This window comes from Anas platyrhynchos, chromosome Z (genome assembly GCF_047663525.1).
Source record: "Anas platyrhynchos isolate ZD024472 breed Pekin duck chromosome Z, IASCAAS_PekinDuck_T2T, whole genome shotgun sequence".
In the NCBI taxonomy this organism is placed as follows: Eukaryota; Metazoa; Chordata; class Aves; order Anseriformes; family Anatidae; genus Anas; species Anas platyrhynchos.
In genome coordinates this window covers 19,010,378-19,038,075 of record NC_092621.1, presented here as the reverse complement: position 1 = coordinate 19,038,075, position 27,698 = coordinate 19,010,378, and the positions used below count along the sequence as shown (strand labels likewise).

Genomic DNA, 27,698 nt, shown 5'->3' with positions numbered 1-27,698 from the left:
CTAAGTTTAACAATTGAAGATTCGGCAGATCTGGATCCCATCAAAGATGCAGAAGGGATTCACTATTAAGATTCACTAACAGAAAGCTGTGCTGTACAAAATAAATTCAAAACAGATAAAGAAACCAAGCAAGAATAAACATGCAATATTAAAGCAAGGACTGTTCACTAGAATTCTCCAACATCTCAGCTAAAACTATCAGTCCTTTATGTAAGCCACATTTTAGTACCAGTATTTTCAGACATATTTATGTAACAAATACATAATAACAAAGTATAAACTGTAAAGTATAAATACATAATAACAAAGTATGCTAATAGCTAAAAAATAATTATTATAATCAGACAGCAGATTGTCATAGCCCTGTTGTAATCTTTGATGTTTAATGTATACTTACTCAACTCTTTTCCACCTTCAGGTTTATAAAATATTGTATAGTTGGTGATAAAGCCATTTCTTTTATCTTTTGAAATCTCCTCCCATTTTATTACAACTTCATTTTTGCCTAGAACATCTGTATCAGCCACAGGACCTTCTGATGGCTCTGCACAGAAGCATCATAAATTAGAAAAACTGTCTACATGTCACAGCATTATCCATATGTTACCTCACACATACCAGGAACATTAAGAAAGCAAATGTACAAGTAAATGTCTTATTAGTGCTCTGACACAGACCCAAACTTTTATCCTCTTTCCCATTCTCTGTCAACTTTTAATACTGTTACAGCTCACTATGACCAGGAAAGCATTCAAAACCAAGTTGTGCTAGTATTACTCTATCAAACAACAGTCTGTTACCTCTTCAAGTAACTAACAATAATATACTGTGAAATGTGTGTGCACATTTACACAGATCTAAAGGCACAGACATTAAAATTTTCACCTAAAATCTTAAAATTGTCAGTAAATTAGATTCTTGCAGCTGCCTGTACAAATCACTGCATTCACATTAAACTTCTACAAAGAAATATTCCCTCCCTGCCTCTGAAATGCTATTTCATTTACAGTTTCTGTTCAACCATAAACTTCATGGGTCCTTACCATTTTTTATATCCAGGACAGCACATATTCTCTAATATTATACAATGGGACAAAAAGCAAGCTTTTCAAACTATTAATTTTATTCTGTGAGTAGAATCTCTCTTTTATTAGGAGCACAACTAGCTCAGTCAACTGCATCATTAAAATCAAGTGTACTTATATATCTAAATGCAGCTGCAGCATTTAAGAGATGCCAATTAAAAATAAAATAAAATAAAATAAAATAAAATAAAATAAAATAAAATAAAATAAAATAAAATAAAATAAAATAAAATAAAATAAAATAAAATAAAATAAAATAAAATAAAATAAAATAAAATAAAATAAAATAAAATAAAATAAAATAAAATAAAATAAAATAAAATAAAATAAAATAAAATAAAATAAAATAAAATAAAATAAAATAAAATAAAATAAATAAAATAAAATAAAATAAAATAAAATAAAATAAAATAAAATAAAATAGTCTTTTTAGCTATACTCTTTCCAAGTGTGTTGTATACCGTACATAAGCATTGCAACCAATGGATGACGTTCAAGCAGAGCTGTACCTGAACCTTCCTCAGCATCTGCTTCTGTCCTTCAATAATGCCAGTACCTAATTTATCAAAGAAAATACAACCTAACAGCATACCTTTCACAACATCACAAAATACGTACCTTTTTCTTGAACATAAGTTTGTATGGAATATGGAGCTGCTACTTTATTGCCATAAAGAGGATACACTGACATGTTATAGCATACAAATGGTTTAAAGATTTCTGAAAAAAAATGAAAGAGTACTTTCACAGTTCTCCGCATAAAACATATAGATATAATACGGCTTACAGTTTTGCCTTTGTACTTATAACATGTACTCTGCACACTGATTTTTCATGGAAACTACATACACAGCCAGATCATTACTATTCAGAGTTTATCAATTAAAAAAAAAAAAAAAAGTCAGCTCCTACCAGAAAATGGTGAGCAGTTCCTCACCTATTTAGCAGTGCATTATAAGGCCACTGAAACCTCTGAGGAATGCTTTAGGTCCTAACACAAATTTGATTATGTATCATAGAATCATAGAATGGATTGGGTTGGAGGGGACCTTAAAGATCACTCAGTTCCAACCCCCCTCCACCACAGGCAGCAACATCTCCCACTAGATCAGGTTGCTCAAAGCCCCATCCAACCTGACCTTGAACATCTCCAGGGACAGGAAAGATTGTATGATTATATATAACATGCCAAGTTGATCAGTCACTCCATTTGCTTATTTTAATGAATAATTCTCTATGAAATTCTCTTGTAGTTTTCTTGTTCTCTAAAACATGTGAAGACACAATCTTCTCCCTTGAATTCAGTTTTATGGATCTAGATTTTTCTGTTAGAATAGACACTGCAAATTTCATGCTAGGCCACCAACCTACCAAATTGCTTAAACATGAAACCTGTATCCTAATCTAATATGGAAACAAACACCATCTTGCATGTTTTGTGAAAATCTGAGAGTTAAAAATGCTATTAAATTACTGGTGGAATTTCAATAAAGCATGAAATAAGGTTGTTATTTTTTTAATGGTCTGAGGAAAGCTGCATGAGTTCAAAACCTTTAATATTAAATTTTATACAATCTTTCAAATCTCAATAATATTACATTTTGTGTATAATGTGATACAATTTACAGTATGATGTTCCAGATCAGGATAAAGGGGGAGACTTTCAGATGTGGGTGATATGAATGCAGATGCTCAATTCCTGTTAACGTTAGGTATCTTGTTCCCTTTGTTCCTTTAAGCACATATGTTAAATCAGGTATGAAAGTGATCTATTTGACTTAAAGCAGAACAATAATGCAAATGTTATTTCTAAAACAGATGCTTGCAAGCTCATCTCCCTTTGTTCTTTCTGGTCTACTTATAAATAAATATACATAAATGTCTATGTATCTGTATGTTGTTACAATCATAACTTGTAAATGAACATACTTTTGTTAGCTTTCCACTTTGTAGAATTTGATATATACTGCCATGATCTACTGAAAGGATCTGTCTCCAGCTCCTCATACCACTCAACGACATATTCAGTTACTTCTGGTTCAGAGGTTATCCATTCCACAATCATTTCTTCATTTGTTGTAAAGGTCCTTACCGTTTCAATAATCTCAGGAGCTAAAAATTTAACAGAAAACGTCAGCAATTCTATCTTTGTAAAAACTGCAGCAAGAATACAGTTTAGTTAAAGCAACCTGGGGTTGCTTCTTTAGAAAGTATGATCTTTAGCTAAGGTTAAACAAAAAGTGACTTTATAGATACATTCACATAAATGTACTCAAAATGCCTTAAAATGAAGCATGTAAGAATTTTAACAATTAAAAGAAGGTGAGGGGGGCAAAAAAAAAAATGAGGTGGTGATACCTATAGAGATTTACACATACAGAATCAATGACAGGTCCCTGTTTTGGGATCCAAATTTCACAGTTTGTTGGCTGCAGCTAGTGCATATAAGCAAGCTTTGATTGGGGCATCAAAAGGCAAGAGGAAAACAATAAAACAAGTAAGCAGCATAATGAGTGACAGTGAAGCAAAAGTGAACCATCAGCCTGTAGAATAGAGGTAATAGATGCAATTTGCAATTCACAGAATCACAGAATTTCTAGGTTGGAAGAGACCTCAAGACCAATGAGTCCAACCTCTAACCTAACGCTAACAGTCCCCACTAAACCATATCCCTAAGCTCTACATCTAAACGTCTTTTAAAGACTTCCAGGGATGGTGACTCCACCACCTCCCTGGGCAGCCTGTTCCAGTGTCTAACAACCCTTTCAGTAAAGAAGCTCTTCCTAACATCTAACCTAAAACTCCCCTGGCGCAACTTAAGCCCATTCCCCCTCGTCCTGTCACCAGGCACGTGGGAGAACAGGCCAACCCCCACCTCACTACAGCCTCCTTTAAGGTATCTGTAGAGAGCGATAAGGTCGCCCCTGAGCCTCCTCTTCTCCAGGCTGAACAAGCCCAGCTCCTTCAGCCGCTCCTCGTAGGACTTGTTCTCCAGGCCCCTCACCAGCTTTGTCGCCCTTCTTTGGACCCGCTCAAGCACCTCGATGTCCTTCTTGTAGCGAGGGGCCCAAAGCTGAACACAGTACTCGAGGTGCGGCCTCACCAGAGCCGAGTACAGGGGGACGATCACCTCCCTAGCCCTGCTGGTCACACTGTTTCTGATACAAGCCAGGATGCCGTTGGCCTTCTTGGCCACCTGAGCACACTGCTGGCTCATATTCAGCCGACTGTCCACCATCACTCCCAGGTCCTTCTCTGCCTGGCAGCTCTCCAACCATTCCTCTCCCAGCCTGTAGCTCTGCTTGGGGTTATTGCACCCCAGGTGCAGGACCCGGCACTTGGCCTTGTTAAACTTCATGCAGTTGACCTCAGCCCATCGGTGCAGCCTATCCAGATCCTCCTGCAGAGCTTTCCTACCCTCGAGCAGATTGACACATGCGCATAGCTTGGTGTCATCTGCAAATTTACTGAGGGTGCACTCAATGCCCTCATCGATGGCATTATTGATTAAATATTAAAGAGGACTGACCCCAGCACCAAGCCCTGGGGAACATCACTAGTGACTGGCCTCCAACTGGATTTGACTCCATTCACCACAACTCTTTGGGCCCAGCTATCCAGCCAGATTCTAACCCAACGAAGCATACATGTACGCCAGTCCAAGCCAAGAGCAGAGGGAGAAAAGACCTAGCAACATCAAGGTAAATAAATATATATATGTAGTTTTAAAAAAAATAATGTCACAGCATGGGAAAAAAAAAAAAAGAGAGAGAGATACATTTATTGAGGAATACAAAATTGGATAGAGAGGTAGCCAGCAACCACCAGGACAAGATGACATCACGTCTACATATCCAATTTTCTGATTAGACTGGAATTTAATTGAGCAATTCCAGAGGGGCATTTATACTTTTTTCACAAACAACTGATATAGAAGTGACTCAACAGTGTGTCAAATGCAACTTTTCTCCCAGATCATGGGTAGGCAGCCAGATGTGGCAATACAAGGATAACAGAGATATCAGAATTAAGCATAAAAGCCAAAGAACAAAGCTGCTGTGCTAGAGCAGTGCAGCTTTGTGTCCGTGTCAGTGGGCAGAATTGGTTACTTTGGGAGTATATACAAAGTAAGAATAAAGACAATGTTTCTCTCTGCTTCCGTTAAGGCATCTTACGGACTTCTATCAAGCACATCTTTGTTTAAATAACATTATTAGATGTAGTGCAGTAACCAGTTTTATGGCAGTGTAGACAGGTGAGGTATAGTTTGCTGAGAATATAATTTCATATTCAGGATTGAAACATACCAACAAAACAGAAAGTACTGCGACAAATTTTAATAACACATCAGCAAATGCTGGTATTTTAACAGTGATAAGTTAAAACAAAAGCCACAACAACAATCGTCTATAAGATTATTATATCAATACACACTCTGATACATCAAATATATCAGATACACAATATCTGATAGAAAATATGACAAGTGATATAATATTGTTCTAGTAAAGAGTAATAGACTATACATATCTTTATACATCATATGACTCTCTATATGGTTCTAAGACAAAAGTCCTTAACACCACTTTGCTTCCACTAACAGAACTTAAACAGAAATCAAGAAGATAATTTCTTTGTAAAGAGAAAAATCTATCACAATACTTAGAAATCTTACGTTTTTCATCAGTGGATGGAATCCTCAAAACAGCTGCAGGAGAACTTCCAGCAGAATTATAGGCAGTAACAGATATTATATATGCCTCTTCTTTCAAAGGTAATACAATTTTCTTATTGGTGGTGATCTTTGTCATTTGAAGCGCAGCATTGTTTTCTGGAAAATACTGTATTTTGTAGCCTAGAATTCTCCCAGGGTGTGGAATGTTGCCTAGTAGCTATTAAAAAAATGTATTAGTAAGCGTTTCACAGCATTATTTGTATTATCAAAACTATATATTTGATTAAAGACCACTGAATCTCTATAAACTAAAAATACACATGCTACAAAGATACGGTGGGAGGGATGGTTGGAATGTCTGCGTTGTTTGAATGAAGACATAGTCTAACTTACAAGAAAGTCCATTGTTTTGCTTCTCAATATGGATTCCTCAGAATATCTCACTACTTCAGAACAGCAGTCCGGGAAACACTTAGCATGTTTTATTTCCAGATTGTTATTAATGTTATTTTGAAAAACATTTCAGAACACTGTATTTCATTCTAAGAAGGTATGTTACAAGATCATAGAAGAGTGTAACTCTTAAAAGGCTTTTCAGTTCTGATTTATTTCAGTGAGGTGTTTTTTTCCTGATGAGAACAAATCCCCCTGCTGGTTATACATCCTACAACACTAAAACACTCCAGTTAACCACCAGCTGCAGTATATGATTATCAATTCATTAAAACCATATATACCTTCCACATAAGATGTACAGGTCTATTTCCAGCTGGGTGTGAAGAGTTAATTATCCTCCACAAATCCACTTTTCCTGAGGGAGCTATTCAAAAACAAACAAAATCTTGAAATTTGTTGTTATTATTACAAAGATATCATAATGTGGTAAAAAATAATCAAAGAATTTCAAAAATAGTCTGGGAGCAACTTACTAAAAAGAGCAACTTACTTCTATTTCTAATGTTGTGCCTTTTTTCTCTAACTAGTACAGCTTTTCCCTTTTTATGCAGCTAGCAACTTCCCTCTTCAAAATATATAATTTTTTTCAAATTTCTGAAACCACTTACCACTTAACACTCACAGAATATTTATTTCATCTTTTTTCTTTTTTTGTTAATTGCTGTATTTTACCAAAGACCGACATTTTACTGAGATTAAGGAAAAAAAAGAGCACGTACTATCTCCTTAGATGACTATGGTACATTTACTGACAACATTACATAAAATAGCAATTAAATTTTTTTGTTGTTTTTCTTAGAATATGTGATAGACTCTAATAGCTCGGTTCATTTTGGAGTAAACAGTGCTAGAAAGAGGGGCTGAGAAAGGTTCATTGTGTGTGTATAAATACTTGATTTATGTAATAATTTCAAATTTATCAATGTTCTAGTCACTTATTTAGGCTCTATTTTTTAAGATTTTGGACATTTAAAAGTTCTCTCTAAACCTATGTATCATCTCTCATAGAATTTTTTCTTGTTCTTTCCATATGCTTCCTTCTGGTTTGTTTTGTTAAGTTTTAGAGATGATTTTCTAGTCTTATGTCCTGGTTTTGACTGGCATAGAGTTAATTTTCTTCACAAAGGCTCAGATGATGCTGTATTTCACGTTTATGATGAAAATAACGTTGCTAACACACCAACATTTTATTTGATGCTGTGTAGCGCTTACACAGAGCCAGGGACATTTTTACTTCTCTCTTGCTGCCTTGCCAGCGAGCAGACTGGGGGTGCACAATAAGCTGGGAGGGAACAGAGCCAGGAGAGCTGACCCAAATGGATCAAATAAATATTCCCTGCCATATGACCCTGTGCTCAGCAATAAAGGCCATGGAAAAAAGAAGGAAAGGGGGAACATTTGGAGTGATGGCATTGTCTTCCCAAAAAGCTGTTACACATTATGAGCTCTGCGGTCCTGGACATTGCTGAACATCTGCCTGTTGATGTAAAATCATGAATGACTTCCTTGTTTTGCCCGCCTGCATGCAGAGCTTTTGCTTTACCTAGTCTTTGTCTCATGCCACAAGCTTTCCTGCTTTTACCTTTCTGATTTTCCCTTGCATCCTACTGAAAGGTAAGTGGGCAAGCAGCTGTGTGGTTCTTAGCTGCCAACCAGGGTTAAAGCACATTATCTTGTTTTACGACTGGTAATTTAATTTCTCTGATTCATGTTGCTGGACATACTTGCTACACTGCTTTTCTGCTACTATCCTACTTTGCCCATGTTCGTTCTCCATGTACACCCTAATTCTTCCTCTCTTCCTATTTACTCATTTTCTTCCTTAGCCTTGTATTTTTTGCATTTAAATTACCTTTCAGACCTCTTTCTCTCCTTATCTGTCTTGCAGTTTTCCTTCTTCTATATTTAAATAAAATACACACTTGTTTTGCTTAAACAACAGAATTATAAATTCAATAGATTGAATATGGTGAAAATATTGTTTGCTATTATTAAATCCTAATTCCTCAAAGAATACCCAAAGAAAAGCACACAACATAGTTACCTTACCTTTATCCTCTGTGCTTGCTGTTTTCTCTCTACACCATTCGCTCCAGAATTTTGATTCAACACCAATACACCGAACAGCAACTGAATACTCTGTGGAGTCCCACAGACCTGTGAGATTAAGTGATACTACTTTCTCTTCAGAAGTTACTGCGACATTGTCAATTTCCTGTAAGCAGATGCATGAACAAAAATCACTTTTTTTTCCTTTTAATTTCATTTTTCTTCATAACATCTTCTTGTAAAATTCCAGAATGAGAAGTTTCAGCCAAAGGTCTGGACTGACTGACCTTGTGGCTTGAACTGTGTGCGGCTCACAAGCAACAGCAGAGCAGCTGTGCTGGTGCAGGAGGTCCTGGATAACTGTAGTTCCCAGCAGCAGGGAACTGAAGCGTTTGTACTGTGCACTTAGTCATATGGTCTGAATTTTTGGGTAGACCTGTGTGGTGCCAGGGGTTGGACACGATGATCCTTGGAGGTCCCTTCCAACTCAGAATATTCTATGATTCTACGAACTGGGAAGTAACTGAGGACTGCTAAAGCCAATGATCACCACAGGTAATCTGCACCTTACAGCAGATGCATCCCTGGGGAGGCAGTGATCACCTGAGCCTGTGAGCCAGCAGGATATTTATTTCTTCTGTTTTTCAAGTTACAGGGTCTTCTAGCCCATAGACACATGTAACAATGTGGCTGTAGGACACCCCAAAGAGGTGTCCCCAAAGCATGGAAAATGGTGCCTTTAAATGGTGAAGGAAGACAAAAGCATGAGAAGTCACTGATGCAATATCTTCTTGGAAAGTAAGGACAAGGTGATTAACTTCCTCCTGTCTTAAAAAGGTCCCACTGAAGTGGGAAACTAGATCTTTGTTCCAAAACAAAAAGTGAAAGGAGACATGAAAATATTAGATCTGATGTATCAACCCATCTGGATTGACAACACAAAGTAGAAGCAAAAAATAGGCACTACGGAAAGATTTAAGTGTTCCTGTACAGAACAAGGTGTAGAATCACTACAGTAACATTAGTGTTTTCTCCTCCAAATTGCAAAAATTGATCATAAGCTCTCCAATTTCAAACTGAAACAGAAACAGGCTACAATTAATTTTCAAGCTGGCCTAAATTCTACAACGTCAGCTAAGGTAAGTAAGCTTTACCTTAAAGTAAAGTAAGGGAGATTCCTTCTTGGGAGCCAATTTTAAACAGTAATGTCGTGTAAGTGTACAATACTGCCAAAAATTTGTGAAAAAAAATTCTTGCCTTCTACCAGTTGAATGAAAAGTGAATCATACTAGAACAAAATGCAAGCACCACTCCTTTAAACACCGGAATAAGAAGCACACTGCTTAATAAAATGATCTCTAATATCTGAAATTTTTAGTCCAACCTGATCATAAGAAACTGATTGCCAGAAATGGAAAACTACTTCAGTGAGAATGAATTCATGGACCTACAGCACTCTGGTAGATAACAAGACTTCTTAGCCAACCTATAGCAAAAAGAACTTCAAAATTATTGTTAATCTCCTGCAGAACATTAAGTAGAACAGCAAATATCCCAGTCTAGCTTTTTGTAACTTGCCAAATGGCTGTGAACAATATTTAATTATAAACTTAGTGCATGCAGGTAGAAAAACTGGTAATTTTTTATTTTTTTTTTAACTCAATAATTACAGTATACAGCAAAGTACAGATTTTTTTTTTATTTTTTTTTTTGGTAGGAAGGTTTAAGATTAAGAAAACAGCTGTCATTTGCTCAATCTTTCTTTTCCATACTTGTTCCAACAGACAGAAAAATGGCTTCTATATCTGATTGTTTGATGCTGTCTTCATTGGCCATTGCCATTGGATTGACTACAGTAAAAATGTTTGCCATAAGAACATGAGGAGGATGCTAATTAAAAAGCACTTCAGCATCAGGAACTTTAGGTCTGACAACTACAATTAGTTACCCTGGTGATTTCTTCTCCTCTCCCAGAATTAAACTTATAATATGTTAAAAATAAATTAATAACCAAGGCCAAGAAAGGCACCTCAGTTTAATGAGCATAAAAAAAAAGTTCAAAGAACCTGACCTATTCTTAATTTTGAAATAGGAAATCGTATGACTGGAAATGGATTCACTTCCATACTGAAAAGGATTGGAATAATCCATCTGAAAGAAGACATAGTCTAAATAAAATTATGTTTTCTTACAACACTCCTTCATTTAAGTGTCAGAAAGGTAGATTCAGAAAAATAACTTCCCTCATTTTCTATCTTGCAAAATTTATACTTGAAGATTAATATGTAATTAGCCCCTCTTAATCTGATTCAACTACTGTAGTGGGAAGTAAATGCTGTTTTCATCATCAGGATGAAACAGGAAAATAAAATAATTTCACCAATTGTGTTTAACCGGTCATACCTTAGCCTTTCACAGAAATATTCAGAAGTATAGTATGTATCAAAAGAGACATTGATCAAAAGGAGAGAAAATTAATCCTATATACCAAAACAATGAACCTAAGATCACGTACATCTAATTATGCTCTACTGAAATGACAAGCTTTTATCGTTATATCCAATTAGTTCTTCCCTCTTTTACATACAGCTTTCTATAACATTAAGAAATTAGATACAAACAAGTCCACATTCAGAAGAAAATGTAAGCAGCTTACCGAAGAGTTTGAATACAAGTTTCTATATCGAACCTGGCAGTTTAAATATTGTGCAGGTAAAATATCCTCAGGTATTTTCCAGGTTACTGTGAGCAACTGCTTTATACCAGCAATTTTTTTTACGGAAAGTATTTCAGGAGGTTCAAATTTCTCTAGAATTAAGAAAGAAAAGTATTAACAGGTGAAAAGGGTTCAGAATACAAGTTCAGAATTGGTCTACATGCATTCCAAGAAGTTTAATTACTATCCTGGTATTGTACATTCCAGCACAGAATTCACATGATGATACTCACATATTGATTTCACATATTCACATATAGAATTCATACATGATTCCATAGACTTAACTCTACATATGGGAAGTTATCTGTAAGGGAGATTGCACACAACTAATTTCATGCTGACAAACACACTCTCAAATAGATGTGCAGATTTCTTCTGTCTGTATTAGTGCTGAAGAACACTACCAGAGTCTCTTCTCAAAGACAACAGCAGGGAGAAGAAAAGAAGAGGGGCAGGAATGCTAAGGTCAAGCCCTAATTACAGATGAGGGAAGAGTTCACTTGAAAAGGATGTGAAGGTGCAGTAATGGGAAGGAGACGATGGGAAAAGGATAGATTAGCACTGAGAAAAGAGATGGCTGGTACAGAGGATATGGAAAGTGACAAGGAGCCACAGCAGGCTTGAACACAAGGAATAAAGGAACACAGGGCTGGAGAGTTGACAGAGTGCTGCACCAAAAATACTCAATTAAAAGCGTTATGCTGGCTCCCTCTGAAAGAGCACTACTAAGCCTTTTGAGCTCTTTGCACTGATTCTAGGATAACTGTCTCTTTACACTTCTTTAATACATTTGAAACTTGTGCCTCACACAACATCTTGTGCAGTACACACAGCTGCTTCGAGGATACCTGTAAAGCACTGAGGAGCTGAATGTAACATACAGGGTGCAAGCAGAAGCACACCACTGTTACTGTGCTTATGTTATTCACAGTACAGCTCAGGGAAAGCCTTCTAGCTGGGAGTCAGCCTAGCTTCACCCTTGACACCAATATCTCACATGAGCCAGCAAATCAAATGCAACTCCACAACCTGCCACATGCATCAGGAAAAGAACGATTTTAGAGGGATGTGCATTGTTGCAGGGAAGAGTGACGATGCTGACCTTACCTGTCTGATACCAAAATCTTGTTTAACTCCACCAAAATGAATAGAAGAAAATGCAGCAAAGCACAGAGGGAGAAGAGGTAGACAAAACAGTACCATTGCTTCCAGGAATTACAGAATAGAATCATAGGTGATTTATTTATTTTTCCTAACCAGAAAGTAGAACAGCAGAATAAATGATGGGCAGATCTGCAAATAGGATATGATTCATTTACAGCCACATACTGCACTGACATCTAGTACCACTCAAAAATACGCACAGTCCAAATGCCACTTGTTTGACAAATAATTTTAGTATAAAGCCTTTACTTGTTAATAATTAAAAAACTTTGTAATTTACAATGGCTACTGCAGACATTAGCTAAAACACTGTTGAGGTACCTACTCCATGTTATGACTACAACTGTATCATTTTGATCACCTCTTGGTAAATCCAAGAAATTGCTGAAAATTGCTGCCTGTTCCGAGCAGTTCAAAGAATCTTACACATTAAATGCAAACAGTTAAAATACAATGGGAGATTTGCTTCAGTAAATTGGAAGCACCCAGATTTTAACAAAATAAAAACTGGGAGGAATAAAACATTTTAAGTACTTAATAACGCACTTAATTTCAGAAACTTTGTAATTTTATGGTTTATTTTTTTAGGTAGTCCTGGGTGGAGTTGGACTTAATGATTCATGTGGGTCTCTTCCAACCTCAGATATTCTATGATTCTATGAATTTTAACTAGCAATTAAAATGAGATTGTACTTCAAAAGCAAACCGATTTAAAAACAAATGAAACCTAAATAATTGTGTCAAAACTTACAATGAAAAAAAACTATTTTCATATTTTCATTCTACAAAAACTAACTTTACATACAGAATTTGTCCCAGAGACCCCTAGGCCATATTCTACAGAAAGGGAAGAAGAATTGTGAAGGTGCCATCAGTTCAACATAATCTGTGCTGCCATCTTTACTTTATGCTTTTTTAATTACCTATGCTTTCCATAGTAATAGGAACACACTCTGATATAGCTTCACCCAAAACATTTTGAGCTTTCACTTGAAAACAAAACGAAGTACTAAATGGAATATTTGGGTGACGAAATGAGCATGACTCGGTTTTGCTTCGGCAGCTGGAGAGCTCTGAGTCCAGCAGAATCAGACCTTGTGTATTCTTACTAAAAATTAAAAGAGAAAAAAAGCAGGAGTTAGCCGTTAGAAGATATTCTCAGAATAACTCTGATTATTAGGTTAGGATTTAATTATTATATGTTTTTGAGGATGCAGAATTTTTTTTTAATACTAAAAATCTCCTTCTTAGGTAATACATGTGTGCAAACAAACGCTCTTTCCCAATTGCACTGCTCCTGCATTCACTCTGTAAAAACTAAACCCAATAAATAATGCATATGTATAGCCCACAAGGACTCAGCTTTAATTGCCATTAGTAAGACAAATTCCAGAAAGCAGTAATGAAAAGTAAAAATGACTTAATGGGGGATTCATAGGTTATTATTATTTTAGATTAAAATCAAAGAGCAGTGAAATAATCAAGTCACTCCACACAAGACCTCCTTTAATAATATGTATGTAGACACAGCTAGGAACACATGCCCCATGACACAGCTATAAGATAGCATGCAGACCCGCTGCTGGCCAGAGACGAGCCATGAGTGACACTGCTCGGGCCTCTGGGAGGGAAGATTGAAGAAGGTGGGGGGGAAAGAAATCAACAAAACCAAGAACTGCTGTGCAACAGCACCTGGGAGAGAGGGATGAGAAATGTGAGAGAACCAGAGAAGCAGCCCTGCAGCCCCCAGATGAGTGCAGCAGGAGGTGCTCCGGGCAGGCAGCAGCAGTTCCCCTGTGCAGGGAGAGGCCCCTGGTGGAGCAGGCTGTCCCCCTGCAGCCCATGGGTCCCACATGGAGCAGATCTCCACGCTGCAGCCCCCCCATGGGTGGAGGAGCCCCCGGTGGAGCAGGTGGATGTGGCCTGGAGGAGGCTGCGGCCCATGGAGAGCCCCCGCAGGAGCAGGCCCCGGGCCGGAGCTGCAGCCCGTGGAGAGGAGCCCCCGCAGGAGCAGGGGGTCTGGGGGGAGCTGCCCCCACCCGTGGGGGACCCGTGCTGGAGCAGTTTGCTCCTGGGGATGATGGATGGACCCCGTGGGATGGAGCTGTGTGGGAGCAGGTCTCAAAGAGCTGCTGCCTGTGGGCAGCCCCCGCGGGCTCAGTTGGGGAAGGACGACATCCATGGGAGGGACCCCACGGGGAGCAGGGGCAGAGAGGGAGCAGGAAGGAGCGGCAGAGACGAAGCATCAGGGACTGACCACAGCCCCCATTCCTCTTCCTCTGTGCTGCTTGGAGGGGAGGAGGTGGAAAAGGGTGGATGGGGAAAGGCGTTTATGGTTTGCTTTTAGTTTCTAACTGCTTCCTCTAGCTTCTTAGTAATAGGTAATAAGTTGGTCTCTGTGTGCTGAATCTGTTTTGCCCATGACGCTAACTGTTGAGTGATCTCCCTGTCCTTATCTCAGTCCTTGATCCACTTTTCAACATATTTTCTCCCCTTTTCCATTTGAGGAGGGGGAGTGAGAGAGCAGTTGTAGTGTAGTTCAGCTGCCCAGCTGGGTAAAACCACCATAGTAGTCATATAGTAAAACAAACAGGGAAATTGATCTAGATTAAAGTTAATGGTTAGATTTTACTGGAAATAGATCTGCAATTCACTGTGTGGTTAAAGAAAAAATTGTGCTGGTACAGGAAGGAGCAGTATCAATACTTACTTTCAACATTTGGCACAGTTTATGGTTTCACGTGTCCAACTGTTACAAAACATAGAAACACTAGAAGCAGTAGGAAGTTCTACCTAGCAAAGGTGGACTAAAATGTCGAGCCTAAAGTAGAGACAAAACTAAAGATATCTTCCTGTCCTTCCATTTGCATAAAAAGATGTAATATGCTAATATAACTTACAATAAGAAAGTATTTCCTTTGGAGTCTACATTCCTTCCATTTCTCAAGGACATCTTAGGCGTTTTAGAAAACTTCATGCCAACATATTATCTACGGCCTCAAGCAGCAGTATTATGAAAAACACATTGACGAGTGTATTTGATAAAATCTGTGCTGTTGCCTTCAAAACTGTATCTTGAGATTTGCCTTGAAACAACAGTGATTTCACTATTTTCACAATAACTTTTGAAAAAGTAAGCTCCTAAGCAAAATCTAAAATTAAAATTGAAAGAATCAAATAATTCTTCTCTTATAATGGGGTTGTGAAGATACTAAAAAGCACAAGACTGCATAACTTGTATTTGTAAATGCAAATCCCCAGATACGAGGATATGAGCAGACCAAAAAGGACAACTCTTGATTCTTTCACTGAGACAGTATGACTCCAAAGACTACTAGGTTAAAGCCTAATGCTGTCAGACACCATTGATGTTGCTCGTCATTATACTTTACGGTTTGCATTTTTTTCCCCCACCCTAAAACAGCCTTCAGATGAGAGATCTGGTTGTCAATTACTGTACCTTAGAGTAGTATACTACACAAAATGCTTCGAATTAGAAAAGCACCTTGAAAACTTATTTAATGTAAAATAAATAAATAAAATCTGAAATATCCTTATGTGCAACACCTTAGTACAAACTGTTGTATATGTTATTATTAGACAGAACAACAGGGACTTTAATGGTTTTAAGGGGGAATTGTTTAAAGTTGGGGAAGAAGGCATCTTTCCTCATTCAAACCAAGGACAGTTGGTAAGTTTCTCTGTTACAGTTCAATTAAGTGCCTCCATTCTGACTCAGCAGTAGAATATCTTAAACGATTATATTTGTACCTAGGCTTACTCAGTTTGACCTAATTAATAATGGTATTTCAGGGAAACAAGGGAACATCAATTCCAACAATGAGTTGTGTGCTGAGTTAAAAGCATTCATTATGTTTATGCAGAGTACTAGAACAGTATCAGGTTGTAACTTTTTTAACCATTATCAATCCAAAATAAATTGTGCTTACTGAGGAATGCCATGACACCGAACTACATGCTGCTTCCAGGTTTATTTTAAACAGAAGTGAGAATATGATGGGGAGGGAGATAGCAGTCTTACCCCAGCACCCGAGTTCCTGCTACATCCAATACTTACATTTTTCTGTAAAGAGTATAGGTTGTTGTAAGATTTGTTTCTCTTCCTGAAGTCCAGTTGCAGGTAAGTTCAACATTAAAGTAATAAATACAGGAAATATTTCCTGGCGTGTCTGGTGGAACTGCAATGACCAAGGAGAAAAAAATATTCTTATAAACAACTTTAATATAAAATTTACTATGTTAGTCAGAAGGCCAAGCTTCACTATGTGGCTTTCACATAACTCCTTTTTTTTTTTCTCTTATTGCCCTCAAAACTCTTCACAAAACCAAAACCATTTCTTCTTTCCCCAGGGAAGCAGGAAGACTGGCTCCAACTGATTCTCAGAAAGTACTTAACTGAATGGGCCTGGAGGTATTTTTATAGTAGCTCATTAAACATCTTATATCAAACCAAAATATATTTTGTCCTGAATGTCTAAATACACTCCCTGTAAAGTGTCTGTAGGCAAACACCAGTCCAGCCAGTAGCAGGAAAACAAAGATACAGCAAAAATGTATGAGCATTGTCTGAAAGATAAAGCTCCTCTTGGTTCCTTCTCAGAATACCTAGCCACATACCTTACTAAAACTGCTAAACTAAGAAGACTGTATGGCCTCAGACTGCAGAAGACAATTTCCTGGAAAATGTATCTATTTGACCTTGAAGCAACCACTAATTTCACTTATAAGCAAGATGGCACAAAGGAAACAATCCATAAAAATGTAACACCCTCAAAGATACCTGCGTTAAACACAGACTTCACTCACTAGAAGAAATGGGAGTTGAAAGGAAGAGAACTGCTCCCATTGAAATACACTGACTGAAGAAGCCATTTCTGCAAAATAATACTTCTCTGTTCTACCTAGCACATTTCTTAAAAAGATCTTTTTGCTTACAAGCTTACAGCACACTTCACTTTGCAAACCAGCAATATTTTTTGCTGTTCTTTATTCTGTGGGTTTATTTCTCTGCATTTACCACTTCCTTACTAGAATGGAATCCCCATGCATGCATTAGTATAAAATGGACTTAACCTGCTCAGTAAAATAGAGAAGTAGTATTTATATTTATCCTGCAACTTTCTCCAGATAAGACTATGATTATAATTTTTCTGGAACAGAGGATTGGAAAGGAAATCATCCCTTGAGAAGGCTTAAGTTGGCTAGGCTAGACATGAGAAATAATCAAAGAGAAGGATCTAGTTGTCTCTGAACTCAACAAAAATCGCCCACTGCTTTAGCTGGTCAAGTCAGGGTCAGATTATGGACTAGCATCAATAAGGATTGCCAAAAATTTCATGCTTTAGTTTAGGAAAAAAAAAAAAAAAAAAGAAAAGAAAAAAAAAAAAGATACTTGAATAAAAGGTCTTATAATGCCCCAAGCCAAACAAACAAGCAAACAAAACTAGGTCCAAAAAAAAAAAAAAAAACAAAAAAAGACAGTAAGTTACACAAAAATATTTAAAATTTTGTCCCATATTTCTACTTACAGCCAGATTTAACTTCTGTGTGAACCAAAAGTTGTTCTTTGCCTAAGTACTTGATGAAACATTTCACATGTGCTTTGTTGTAAGTGAAATTATGGATGATTACACTAGATACAGTCTCATTCACAATGTTATAGTTTTCCTGAGCAATCAATTCATGATTTAATTTCCAGATGATGTGGCTTGCATTTCTTTGAGGTGTATAGTGTTTTCCAAGAACACAAAACAGTTTCAGGGTGGATCCTCTTTCAATTTCAGGAGATGAAGGAAAAATGTCAGCATCTCTGATAGATTTTTCATCTAAAAGCAAAATTAAAGATATCACATTACCTAGATCCTTTCGACATACCTGTGAAAAAACGCTACCTTATTTTGCCATCACCGTATACATGTATGTCTATACATCATTTAATTTGATTATTTTTTCAAATGGAGTTCAAATAAAATTGTCAGATAATCCCTTGAATCAGATTTTGCTGATACTGAGTATGTAAACTCAGTTTTTACAAATCACTATCTTAATACAGGAATTGTATAAGAATTATGTTTCCATACTTTCCCAGATAGCGTGGAGAAAGTTCAACTTGTATGTTCTTTAATAGAAGTAAATGAAGAAAGGAGGCTGTTGCCATTTAAATGTTTTTAAAAACCTGTATATAAAAAGTACACCTGTAATTTCATTGTATCATTACTATTGAGTATGTCAGGAAGTACATCAAACTGTTAAGTTTAAAACCTATAACCAGGCTGCAGTATATTTCAATGTTTCATTAGGATTTTACCCTTCACAGAATTTAAAATCTCAAACACAGTGCAGGAATTGTATGTAAAGTGTACACAAAAGGAAAACACAGAAGGAGGGTGAAGGAATGAACTCAAAGATCTCATAGAGAACTCAAAAAGTGTAAGAATCACCCAAAGGAATCCTGCAAGGAGCTATTTTATCTATTTTACTGTGCTACTTGTTTCTTGGAGCCAAATTTCATAAATAAATCTGCTAAATAAAAACAAATAAACAAAAGAACATCTTTCAGACGTAGAATTTTGTTTTGCTGGAATTAAGAAATTAAACCAAATATTAAACTTTCTTCCTTGTTTTCTGTTAATTCTCTTTTGGTATATTTTAACCCTTATGTGATTTGATTCTGTCTATCTTTTTGCTGTCTTTTTGTTTCAAAATCCAGGCCGCAATAATCATAATTTGCATTCTACAAAGAGATCAAGAATGCTATAAATTAATTTTTCACACTACTGTACACTACTTAATGTGTACAGTATGGTTCTATTTTTAATTTTTTTTTTTTCATTTTAATAATGCTTGGACATTTTACTTGGTGAAAGACACCTTTCAAAAAATTTTCTTATGGCAAGACAAGTGCTAGTAATAAGGAAACAAACCTGCTATAGAACTTCCGCAGAGCAAGATGAACATCCAAATCCAACAGCTGAACATTTCCTTTTCATAAACTATGGGCAGGAAACACTGTCATAAAAAAAAAGGAAGAAAAATATACATAAAAATGATATACTTCAAGTAAAGGTGTCCCTGTAACTTTAATACTTTGCAAACATTTACGTAAGAGTTAATCATGATTAGCTTGGATTGAAGTTTACTTTATCTCAGTGTAAGTTTCCTGCACAATGGAGAAATCTGCTGCAGTTTTCCTAAGGTAAGTGTTTGAGTTTTCCATAACTGAGAGAGGTAAGCACACCTGAAATCCTTCTGGGGGTGATCCAGCCTGCCTTCCAATACCAGCGTAAAGAATGGTTGAGAAATGCCTTTGAGTCTGTGTGAAATTCAGCCTGCCTATCTTCTGCGGAGAGACATTTAGCAAGGCTGACTCTTTTAAAATGTCTACAAGAAAACTACATTCCATTCAAAAATAAAGGAAAATCATAATGGTCAGATGACTCCAAAAAAGGCTTTACCAACTTCATAGGAAAGTGCACCAAAGATTACCACAGCTTTGTCGTAAACAGCAATGCAGTCGGTACTTTATAAGCTAGGAGACCAGTGGTTGCTGAGAAACTAACACTTCAAAAATGATTAGTGGTATCAACAAAACTGAGCAAAATAATCAAGAGCCGTACAAGATGTGCCTAATCAAAGCTATGACAGAGTAGGAAGGGTAAGCCCAAGAGAAATCAAGTCTACACAGTAATGGGTTACAGATGCTGCACTGGCGTAAGTACTTTTTTCTGCTTCAAGAAGTACATCATCTTATTAAGTAGTTAAATAAAATGTTTTGTAGCAGCTCCATGAATATGGCTTTAATCTTGGAGGAAATGCTCATTTATGAGAACACCAAATCCTGTGTGTGGCATGCGAAGATAAGCATGTATAACTGTTCACAGGAAAGAGCTTATGGCATTTAACATAATAAAGCTCTATTATTCTTTTTTGTTGTCTTAACTACTAGCAACCTGCGACAAAAGCTCAATGTGTTTTCTATGTTGTAAGGACTTCATGAAATAAAACCAACAGTTCAAAACAGTTTTTTCCTAAAAAAGAATCAAGAAAAAAAGAGGGGATAGAATTGTCACCACAAAGCAACTGTCTAGACTGAACGTGAATTCACTGCTCTGTGTAAGAAATGGTCATAGTTTTTCTTACCTGTGACATACTCAAAATATATTTCAGCTAATACCAAGACCAAAACAAAGATATTGGTTCTCCCCAAAAGGGACATGCAAACTATTAGCATTAGTAAATGAATCATTATAACTGTTTACTTTTAATTTTTAATCATTTAACTTAATTAAGTAAGTAAACAGAACAATTAGTAAAGTATTACAGAATACAATCCCTTCCAATTCAGGAAAGGAATAACTTACAAGAAGTTTTTAATAAAATTAACAGTCCATTTCAATAGAAGATGATGCCAAATAAAGCAACTGTAAGTTGACATGGACACTTGACTTTATCTGGGAGCACCGGCTGACTCTTCTTCTGGAAATTACTGTGCACATCATGCCCAAAAGTTTTGTGATAAAAATGAAAAGACAGTATGAGAAAAGGGACCTTTTTCTTGGTAAAAACTTGGTAAAAGCATAAAACACTTCAAAGAGTTCAAAAACTCTTGCAAGGAGATGCAGAACTATCTGACATATTAAAAAAATGGGAAAAAAAGAAAAAGTTTAGTAAGTCTGTCACACGCTTCCCACTCAAAAAAACTATTTTTTTTCCTTAAAATTTCACAAAACCCTAAGTTTCTGCTGAAATCTTACATGCCAGTTCTCTATTTTTAAGGGACAAGAGACAGAACAGGCGGCATTTCAGCCAAAATAATTCAGCTATTTCCAATAATAGGGAAAACGCTTTTTGACCGGTCTTTTGACTTGCTCCAGCGATCCCATACTTTTTATAGCAAGGAATCAGAACACAAAAGCATAGGGAAGTCAAAACCATTTCTGAGTTATGCTTGTGCCAAAAACATCCCATACCACCATAAACCCCACTACAGTGGAGCACAGCACTAAGAAGCCCAGGCATGGCAAATCCAGCCGCAAGCCCAGTTGCAAGCCTTCAAAAAACTCTGGTTCCACATGCCTACCCAAAAGCTTAAACAAAGATCAAACATCCCATCCATTCTCAGTGATCTCCTTGTCCTCTACCATCACCAGCTTTTCTCTTTTTTCCTAGTGATTTGTACACAGTCATTTCCACTTGGTAAAAGAAAAAAAAAAATAAATTATGTGTATATATATATACACACACGTTTTTGCTAAGGTAGCAAATGTGACTTGCTATATGACCTGAAGAGCATCTGATTTGCTTAAATAGAGAACTGCATGGGGGCCTAGGGAGAGAGATCTCCATGGCATTTCTTCCCATTTCTTCTTCTGTTAATTTGGTTCAGTCCTGAACCTTGCACCTTCTCCCATCTTCTCGAGTGCCATTGGCAGCCAGTTATTCGACATGCAAGTTGCTTACTACCGCATGCCAGAAACCAGAGAGTGACTCAGCAGGTTACATCTCTCTTCCCATCTTATGTGGCAACCATACATGAATAAATAGGTCTTCAGCTGTTTGCTCGTTTAAGAAATCGCACACGTAAAAGCGTTACAAGAATGGTCCGGTGATGGAAAAGTCACACAATAAATTCAGACGTGCTGAAAGGACGTGACACAAAACTGGGAGGAAGGGCTGACAGAGCAGAGTCATGCACCATCCAGAAAGACCCTGACAGGCTGGACAGATGGTCAGGTGGGCTGACAAAAATCTCATGAAATTCAACAAGGAGGAGTGCAGAGTCCTGCACCTGGGGAGTAGCAACCCCAGGCACCCAGACGGGCTGGGGGCCTCCCAGCTGGGAAGCAGCTCTGTAGGAAAGGGTCTGGGGCTCCAGGTAGACTCCAAGCTGAACGTGAGCCACCAAGGTGTCACAAAGCAGGCTGATGGTAACAAGGCTCACACTAGGCAAGGTATTGCCAGCAGGTCAAGGGAGGTGATCCCTCCGCTACGTTCAGCACTGGGCGGCCACCCCAGAGGAGTACTGTGTCCAGTTCTGGGCTCCCCAGTGCAAGGGAAACACAAAAATACTGGAACGGGTGTAACAAAGGGCCATGACGATGGGTGAAGGGACTGAGCATCTCTTTTACAGCTGGGACTGCTTTGCTTGGAGAAGAGGAGGCTCAGAGGGATCTCATCAATTTACAGAAACACTTGAAGGGAGGGTGCAAAGAGAACGGGTCCAGGCTCTTTTCAGTGGTGCCCAGTGCCAGGCCACGAGGCAAGGGGCACAAACTTCAGTGCAAGAGGTTCCTTCCAAACACCAGGCAGCACTTCTTCCCATACTGTGCGGTGAGGGAGCCCTGGCACAGGCTGCCCAGACAGGCTTTGGGGTCTCCTCCTTGGGGATCTCCAAAAACGCCAGGACGTGGCCCTGGGCAGCCTGCTCTGGGTGTCCCTGCTTGGGCAGGGGTTGAGTCTATGAAAGATACCTAGAAAAGCTAAAAGCAGGTCAGCAAACAAACTGCATGAGCAGAACCATTTTCCTCAACAAGAGCTATTTAAAAACTTGATTAATCAAAACGATTTCTTGCAGAAAGGGAAAATCACAATGAAGATATTTTTTTAAAAGGTAATATTATTGATGAAAAAAGGCTGCCTCAATACCAAAACAACAGTTCTTCCATTTTTCATTTTGAAAGTTATTAAGTTATTTGGAATTATTATGGTTTAAAAAATATAAGTAAATCAGATGAAAAAATGACCCTAACCAACTTCTCATTACATTTTCTAAGTAGAGCTGTTTCTCGATCAGCTTTCCTCCCTCTCTTTCCCATTTTTCAGGATGGGAAAGTTTCTTCCACTCAAACCTAATTTAATATTATTTTTAAACTACACAAACACATACTTCTGTATGCAATGCAGCTGTTGCGCCATGCATAGAGGACATGGTACATTTATAAGTGGAACCAGCAGTATTTCTTTAGCCTGCATAAAACCAGTAATCTTCAAGAATTTCTAACGTTTTTGTTGGAACCTAACAGGGTGTCCTTTCCCACTAGGTATAAATACAGCTCTCTTAGCAACTGACAACAAAAACTGAACAGTGATTGTAGCCTTATATTCAGTCTTTAGCAGCAATTGGAGGAACTCTACCATGCGAAGAGACAGACTTTGCTCTATCAGCCAGTGTTGATTGCCAGGAACCCTAGTGTGAGCTACCCCAGTGAATTCATTTGGAATTAATACAGAAAAAGAAAGAGATTCATTTGGAAAAGGTGTAAGCACAGGTGTCCTGAACTCTACTATTCAAATCTATTAGTGTTTACAGAAATCCTGAAGGGAAGGAGGGCATTTTGAGGCAAATAAACCCAATGTGAACTTCAGTCTTGTTCCTATAAAACAGGCTGCAGAAGCATCAGCTTCCAGGACCCGTTCCAAGGGTGAGTACCAGTGGATATCAGAAGAGGAAAAGAATAGATTTCTCTGCACAGGTCAGAGCAGAGAGTGACATGCAAGCATACTGGAGGAAGCAGCAGAAGTAAGGGACAGTCAATTTCCTCTCTGAATTCTCTAATTCCTACAAATCATACTTTGGCAAGCCCATTCATGGGAAAAATGGCAAACACTGTAGTAAATGATCCTGAGCACACTGGTTTTGTGACCTGCAGTACTCAACTGAGCTAAAAATATAGTTAGCTGAACCTTAGTCCAGGAAAAATAAAACTTACAACTTTGACATTTAAATAAAATTTTACTTGAACAGTAATTAAGCACATTTTCTGATGTGCTTACATCAAAACCAAACTTATTTAAATTTGAAATTATGGCAACTTGCCTTAAAACCCATCATTAAAATTACTACTTATTACTAAAATAAACACAGAGTATTATTCAAATAACACAGATTTATTGAGAAAATAGAAACCAGTAAGTTTCCACAGACATCTGAAGAAGCAACATGGAGAAGAGCCTCTTGAAGCTCAGTGCCAACTTGTGACCGCAGAAACTTGTTCTACATATGTCATAGTGGGAAAAAAAAGAATAGAAACAAAGGCTGTAATCATTAAGTTCAATGACTTGTTAATTTACAAACTGCAAGTTAACTAGAAACTGAAAAAGCAGGAAAGACATTTTCCTCTTTCAGCCTCTAAATAATAATAATAATAAGCAAAAAGGCACAACAGGATAAGATACTTTTGTTCTAAAATCCTGAAGGACATAGTGACAAGGAAAGGTCAGTTCAGCTAAAAACTACTAACATTTATTGTTTATGACACATTGAGGTTACAGATGCAAAACTTGTCTTGATAAACCCTTTCCTTTTGTATAGAACGTTATTTAGCGGTGTATTAAATATTAACACATTCTGATATAAAATGCTATACATTATCTTTAAATTCCAAATTTCACCTAAATACAGCTTGATACTAATAAAAGAAAAATGTGTCTGGTAAGTAGAACAGAATTCACTATTCTCTAAACAAATACAAATATAACAGATAGGCCTTTAAATTTATCTTTAGGTACAGATGCCAAGCTAAATAAAACAGCTGCAGAACAAGTATCTGTTTGCCAGTATATTAATATATGAAACCTCATAATAAATACTTTAATTTTAGGGGAAAAGCTTAAAGCTACAAACACAAAACAAGATTTAATTTATTTTACATATAAGGGTCCCTTTTTTTTTTTCATTTTAAGTACATAATCAGATCTGACTTGATAATGCTTACTAAAATAAAGGTCAAGACATCAATGCTACCAGAACTGAATGTTGGCCACTACTAGAGACAACTGCAGATCTAGTAGCCGCACAGTCATTCCTTGTTTTTGTTTTACCTGTGGGAAAGAAGAAACAGTGGAGCAAGGGCTTAAGTAGGAATCGTGCACAGGTCTGATCCCGGGCTTTCCTTCTTAGCGTGAGCTTTTTGGGAACCACAAATGTTACAGTATACTTTGAAACATGATTTTAGTGTCACACCTCGGTAGTACATTATTAGGTAGGGTGGTTACCTCTGTGCCCCCTCCTTGAGAAAAGAAGGATGACCCAAAGAAAAACGTAGAACAAGACAGACTGAGATGCCTGCGCCATAGTAAGCAACCAGATGAGGAATCTGGATGGTCCATGCAGAAGGATCCATGCACTGTGCTTTAAAGGAAGGTATAACTCTTATTAAGAGAGGTTTGAGTTGTGTTTTTTTTTTCCCACCTAATCCACAACCAAAACCCTTCCTTACCTCCCAAACCTGGCAATTGTTTTAACCTCAAGTTCATAAGGAATATGCGCCTGTCTGACAGTAAGAGGGAAGATTTCCTGTACTTCTTCAGAGCATTTTTTCACCTGTCCAGCTTCACCTCATAAATTAAGATCAGTTCTAGGTGCTCCAGAGTAAAACCCACATCCACTTAAGTAATGTTTGCAACTGTTTTACAAAAAAGACAAAATTTTCCTGGAACGTTCAGAGGATCAGCTACAGCCCAGTTGCAGATCCTTCCACAGTGCTGCCGATGTTAGGAGAATAGGGGTAACAGTGCAGGTAATCCCAGTCTCCCAAACACAAGAATCAAAGGAAACAACATGAACACGAAATATCACTGTCAGTCAAAAAAGATGACTGCGACCATGCAGTTTACATGCCCACACAACAGCCATTCTGAAAAAGAAACTTAATCATCTATCCTGGATCACATTAAAAACCCATCTTACAGTCACGGCTAATAGAGTTTTGCACTTACGCAACTATTGTAATACATATTCTTGGTTTTAGTAGTTAGTTGGTAATACTGGCAATAACTATGCAGTATTTTGTCTCGTATCTTTCTCAATGATTAAGAAGGTCACTCTGCATGGCCTGAATATCCTTCTGCTTCTCTATATGCGAACACCCAAACGTACTCATCTGAAGTTTATACAAATGGAAGTAACATACTCTTCAACAGGTTTGTTTTCCGTTTCCTTTGGTTATTTTTCTATATCCTCTTTTGAAGGCTCACTATTGCTTCATACCCTTCCTAACATGCAGACACAGTATCTGAATAATTAGCGCTGGGTTTACAGGAGTGGGCTACAGCTCCATTGCATTAATGCAGTTAATGTGTAACATTGCAGGGAAGCCTCTATACTGCCCACCTTCCCCAGTTCCTTCACTTTTCACTGCGGGATGCCAGACAGATGCCTTCCTCGCACAGGTTGCTAAAGGAACTTAAGACCACTACCAGGACTCCTACCTGCTAATTCCTCCTACCGCACGTCTAAGCACAGCATTAGCCCTTTTTCCCCAACAGAGGAGGCAGTCTTTCCAAGACAGTTTTTTGTCCTGCTGAGTACAGTCTGTATTCTTTGATCCAGATGTATTTATCTCACTATAAGCCTGCAGGAGACAACTGAACAGTGGCTGTTTCACCCTGCTGACACCGATCATCTCGTAGAGGTTGTGTGTCCGGTCTTCCATTTACTGCCCATAGCGTAAACTCGTACTAGCAATACTTTTGTATCTCGGTCAAAACTGCTGGCTGAAACAGAACTGTGGTGTGAAACTAATTGCAATTACGGGACCTACTAAAACAAACTGATTTTGAGATCTGCCAGCACGACATTTTTCAATTAAAAATGTTCCCTGCAAGTCCCAAATAACACCAAAAAAAAAAAAAGAAAGAAAAAAGAAAAAGAAAAAAACAGATCCAAATCATCACTGTATATAAATCAACACTGTAACGTTCAATACTTTATGACACAAACCTAGAGGGGTTTTTCTCCACTTTCCCTCCCCTCTCCCATTGTGAAGCCTGGTGCTAGTGGTCAGTCTGTGACCGAGGGACCTACACTGACCGCTCCGCTCCTTCAGCCTGATGCACGGTGCTTTCCCCGAGCACAAAGCCACCCTTCTCCCCCAGTGCCTCAGCTCTCAGCTCTCAGAAGTTTGTTTTCAGCTGTTGCGGACACCCACCCCCAGGGGACAGCCCGTGAGGACGCGCAGCCCCACGCAGCCTCCCCATGCAGCTCAAGCACCGGGCTCGTCGTGTAGGGCGATACCTGCGGCAGGCACGGAGCTCGCAGCAATTACTGCACCTCGCAGCGGGCAGGAGCTGTGCAGGCAGGGCAGGAGAGGCACGGGGCCGCAGCACTGATCCCGATACCCGGCATTTAGCCCCTCCGCAGCGGAGCACACAGCGGCCGGCAGCTGCCAGGGAGCTGCCGTGCGAGCAGCCCGCCCGCTGCCCGGCACGCCCCGAGCGCGGAGGCCCGGCCCCACCGCCCGCCCCGTCTCCCTGCTCCGAGGCCCGGGGCCGCCTCTCTGCCTCCCTGTCCGGCCCTACCCGGCCACCCCACCTTTAGGGCCGGGTCCCGGCCCCTCACGGCCCGCCCGCCATCTTCTGGGGCTGGCCGTGGCGCGGTCAGGCAGAGGGGCATGGCGGCGGCCCCGAGCCCAAAGGGAGGGTTGGAAGAGGGGCCTCGCCCGCTGTGGGCACGCTGAGAGCCGTCTGGTGTTTTTTTGGGTACAGATGGGGTGATTCAGCGGTGCCCCTGAGAGGCACAGACCTCCAGAGG

The 27,698-nt window shown here is 38.5% G+C and overlaps 1 protein-coding gene across 1 annotated transcript in view; it reads right to left on the bottom strand.

Annotated features, from left to right (window-relative positions):
• The window catches only part of IL31RA (interleukin 31 receptor A), a 35,401-nt gene extending 8,015 nt beyond the window's left edge, over positions 1-27,386 (bottom strand). Inside the window, exons 1-12 of the mRNA XM_038170978.2 lie at positions 27,183-27,386; positions 19,093-19,177; positions 17,698-17,994; positions 16,227-16,347; positions 13,072-13,256; positions 10,922-11,073; positions 8,266-8,431; positions 6,498-6,580; positions 5,761-5,977; positions 3,015-3,197; positions 1,704-1,805; positions 398-544 (exon numbers count right to left, since the gene is read on the bottom strand). Of these exons, the coding sequence (XP_038026906.1) occupies positions 398-544; positions 1,704-1,805; positions 3,015-3,197; positions 5,761-5,977; positions 6,498-6,580; positions 8,266-8,431; positions 10,922-11,073; positions 13,072-13,256; positions 16,227-16,347; positions 17,698-17,994; positions 19,093-19,147 (1,708 nt within the window). The 5' untranslated portion in view covers positions 19,148-19,177; positions 27,183-27,386. The remainder of the gene's footprint in view (positions 1-397; positions 545-1,703; positions 1,806-3,014; positions 3,198-5,760; positions 5,978-6,497; positions 6,581-8,265; positions 8,432-10,921; positions 11,074-13,071; positions 13,257-16,226; positions 16,348-17,697; positions 17,995-19,092; positions 19,178-27,182) is intronic.
• Between the last annotated feature and the right edge of the window lie 312 nt (positions 27,387-27,698).